We start from the raw sequence: 4026 nt of genomic DNA on the forward strand, positions 1-4026 counted from the left end.
TGAACAATCGCCGGTGAGCAGAGAACACAGCTTTGCGTACTGAAGGGGACGCGGGTTTGAAGTTCTAACCGGTGGAGATCAAAGACAACAGCCTTCAGTACAGATTACAAATTTGTGTTAAAAAAAGCCCACATCCTCAGATTGGACCGGCAAACAACATCGAGATTCATGGAGGAAAAATTGAAGTGGCCAAGGATTTCGTGATTTTTGTCAAGGATGGGTCTCTAATGAAGGCTTATGAAAGCAGCGTTAAGTAATCCAGCAGCATATTCTACTGGGCAAATGTGCCCCACAAAACCCGTCTTGAGTGTGTGTTCACATGGCTTCGAAGTATGCAGAAGATGGACAGTGAATACGGAAGACTGAAGAAGAATTGATTTCTTTGAATTAAGAGTTGGGCAAAGTATACTAAAAATACTGTCTTGGAAGAAGTACAGAGCTAATGCTCCGGAGAAGCAAGAAGTCGTGAGCTTTCAGGTCATTATTTGGAGATGCTATCCAGAGGAATTGGTTTCTGGAGAATGCTGTCATGCTTAGTAACGTAGAGGGTAAGTGAGAAAGTGGAAGATATTCCGCGAGATGGATTGACTCCGTGGGTTCACCCCTGGGCTCAAATGGGGCAGGGATGGTGACGAGGACACAGAAGCTGGGGTATGGAAGGAAGGTCACGGTGCGTGGAGCTGAGGAGGAGCCGGCTCAGTGGCACTTCATAACAAGAGCGTCCTTAGATGACGTCTCTGTGCATATATTCCTTCTGACCTGAGCGCTAATAGCCTTAGGCATTTCTCTTAGACTGTGTGTATAAATTTTCTCCATAATTATTTCTAAAAACAAGGAATCATTTAATTTCTTCCAAATTAAGACAAAATTCCCACTTTATTTTGTGGAAGGGTGCATTTTCCTGAAACGACCTCAGTTAATACTTGTTTTATTTCTCCCTCCCCGTAGTCTTATGGCAGAACTGGTAAGAAAAGACACCGTTTAGCATGGACGTTGTTTTTCCCAATTGTATGATTACACACTGGCAGGTGCTGGATGCTGTAAAAATGCAATTTAAGAATCACATTAAAAAGTGCCATAGGGAATTGTTATGTAGTTGAGGTCATGAATAATAAATGGATGCCTTGGCTTGGTGAAAAATTTCCAGTGTCGACATCATACATTAAAAACATAGACACACTGATTTTAAACAACTAAAGACCACGTGCTTTTGGAAGCTGTATCACTCAAATAACCAACCCGGTTGCCGTTTTAGGCTGTTTCTGGCTCTTGCCCACCCTGTGTGTGTGCAGTCAAGTAGGACTGGGCTCTGTACTCTTTCCAGGGGCCGGTTTTTCAGAAATAGATCCTCAGGGCTTTCTTCCCAGGCATCTCTGTGTAGACACCAACTTCCAACCTTTGAGTTGACAACCAAACACACGGACCTTTTCTAAGACCCAGGGACGGACTCATGGTTGGGGTGGTAACACAGAATGGTTGGGTAAAATGGCCTCCCAAGCTGTCAGCTCCATCTATGCAAGCCGGCCCCTGGAGAGTTTTGTTCTTCTCATCGCGAGAGAAGGGGAGACTTGTCCTGGCTTTGGTTTGCCTTGATTTCCTTCCCTTCCCTGTGTACATGCCTCACTGTGTTCATCAATCCCGCGATCTAATTTTTCAGTCTCTTTCCCTGCATCTGAATCCTCGCTGGTTCAACAAAGTGTGAGATGACTTCATCCAAGTTTTAAAGTTCAGTACTTCCCCCCAGCTTTTGGAGAAAACGGTCATTTCACTTAGAATGATTCACCTCTTTCTCTTTTACATTGACTAATTATTACTGAAAAAAAATTAAAAAAATAAAAACAACCCTTAAATCTCAGAGAAGCAAGTAAAGCACAAAAGAGAAACTGAATTCGAAGAGTAAAAATGATCTGATTGCAGCGATCCATGGTGGCTCACTTCGGGAGGAGTGGGGGATCGAGTTGTTCGTGGCTTTACTTTTAAAACCTTTCTCTAAAGTAGGATTAACACCTACAGTCCGCTACCTCAGAATCTAGTGGGGTTCTTTGGTGGTGGTGGTGGTGGGGGCCTAAGTTACTGCATTCTAGGAATCTCTTCCTAAGTGAAAATGGTAACTTTTGAATTATGCTGTCATGCTTAATCTTGTTATCTTTAAATCCGAGGCATGATATATAAAATGTTTGATCTATCTCTTTATAGAAACGTCTAAAAGCAGCAGAAGCTGAGAGCAAACTGAAACAAGTGTACATCCCAACTTAGTAAGTGATGGAGATCTTTTAAAATGTTTGTCAGGGTCTTATAACTCTGTCAGTGTACCCTCTGTCATTTGGTTCCATTTCCACCAAGTTTGTGAATGTCTGTTGGTCTTTTACTGTCTGAGTCTACAAAGCACGAGCCATCCTCTCCATTACACCACGTCGGTGACGTTGTAGACAGAGCATCAGCTGTGAGAGGCCGAGGGACGAGGGGAAAGAGGCCACTTAATGTACTTTCCATCACACCTTCCAGGGAAAGTGCCAGCAAAGTGCCCTTTCTTGCGGAACGATTGCTTGTTTGAAGCAGCAATTTCTGAAATGCCTGCATTCTAAAATGAATTTCGTTTGGGTAATGCACATTCCCCCTTTAACACGGGTTCACTTAGTGGACGGTTTCACATTGTTTTCTTGGTGAAGAGTCGGGGAAATAAATTAGAATCATACTTGATCATTGTTGGCTAACTGTGGCACGCGTTTCCATGGTTTCAGGTGTCTAGCATCCTGTTAGTATCATCCTCTGGGTTTCCTTAGGATTTTGTTTGGTGTTTTTAAAACAGTCACACCCTTTTGTTGGTATCTTCAGGGTATGATATTTTAAAAGATTGTCTTTATTTTGTTGTTGCTTGTGAGAATATGCACAAAACCATCCCCGGTGAGACAGCTTCAGCATTTACCGTTGGGTGACACTGTGTATAGTCGTCCAGTGGTTCCCCGTCTCACCCCACGGCCCCGTAAGATCCTCATCTCTCCTGCTGCTGTTATCAATTTGATGTCATGTACATCGATGTTGAAAGGGCATCATGTTTATTGCAGGCATTCCTTATTAGTTAAGCTAAATTTTTGTTTTGGTTTTCATTCCACTTTCCCATAAACTTGTTGAAGCCCTGTGTGTGTGTTTATGCATGTATATATATGCGTAATGCCCTGGGTTCCTTTGGGAATTAAAGTGAATTTTTTGTTTTTTTTACCAAATCTATGTAGTGCTCCAAGGTTTTATTTTTGAGCTAAGTACTGTTGTCCCCAGAGCCTAAAGCTAAGGCGGATGTCTTCCTCCCTTCCTGTTGCTCCTCGGACTTACACGTTAGCCACTTGCCACATGTGGCTCATGAAATTCCCATTCTGAGTAAACAAAACCAAATAAAATTTAGCTGTTCTAGGTTTAAAAAAAACAAACAAGCTTGTGTTGCATTTGACTAATTTATAAAAGAGCCGCCCCCCCTGAACAGACCACGATGATTGAGGAGTCTCAGAAGGAGGCAGACCAGCTCTGCTCAGCTTCCCCGTGCTGCCCCTGTCCTCGGTTGGGTGCTGAGCAAGTCACTCAGAAACCTGTTTCCATCCCGCCTGCCATGAACCTGGTGTCTTAATCTAAGTCAGCGATGAGCACACTGTGGCCTTGAGCCGGATCTGAGCCGCCACCTGTTTTCATAAACGAAGTTTCAGTGAAACAAGCTCCAGTCTTTTTAAAAGTTTTTGTCTGTGCCTACTTATACTCAGCAGAGTTATTGCTGAGTAATTGCAACATAAATTATATTTATTTCACTCACAAACTAAAATTTCTATTATCTAACCATCTACAGAAAATTTATTATTTGACCAATTATAGAAAATGTTTGCCAGACCCCGATTTAAGATGATTTTGGAAACTCTAGACTATTTCTGTTCATACTCTTGTAACCATTCTGTGGAGCCCAGTAGCCTCTCTGTAAAGCTCCAGCCAGAGCTGGAGACTTAGAAAGCTTAAGGAGAAAGACAGGCTGTCCTCCCGGAGTTA

The 4026-nt window shown here is 42.7% G+C and overlaps 1 protein-coding gene across 1 annotated transcript in view; it reads left to right on the forward strand.

Moving 5' to 3' along the window:
* Positions 1 to 4026, forward strand: part of MTA3 (metastasis associated 1 family member 3) — a 145543-nt gene that overhangs the window by 133824 nt on the left and 7693 nt on the right. The window contains exon 12 of the mRNA XM_045285676.1: positions 2197 to 2255. Coding sequence (XP_045141611.1) covers positions 2197 to 2255 — 59 coding nt within the window. The remainder of the gene's footprint in view (positions 1 to 2196; positions 2256 to 4026) is intronic.

Source organism: Echinops telfairi, unplaced genomic scaffold (assembly GCF_000313985.2).
Source record: "Echinops telfairi isolate 266 unplaced genomic scaffold, ASM31398v2 ScPeMD7_7475;HRSCAF=8513, whole genome shotgun sequence".
Taxonomy (NCBI): domain Eukaryota; kingdom Metazoa; phylum Chordata; class Mammalia; order Afrosoricida; family Tenrecidae; genus Echinops; species Echinops telfairi.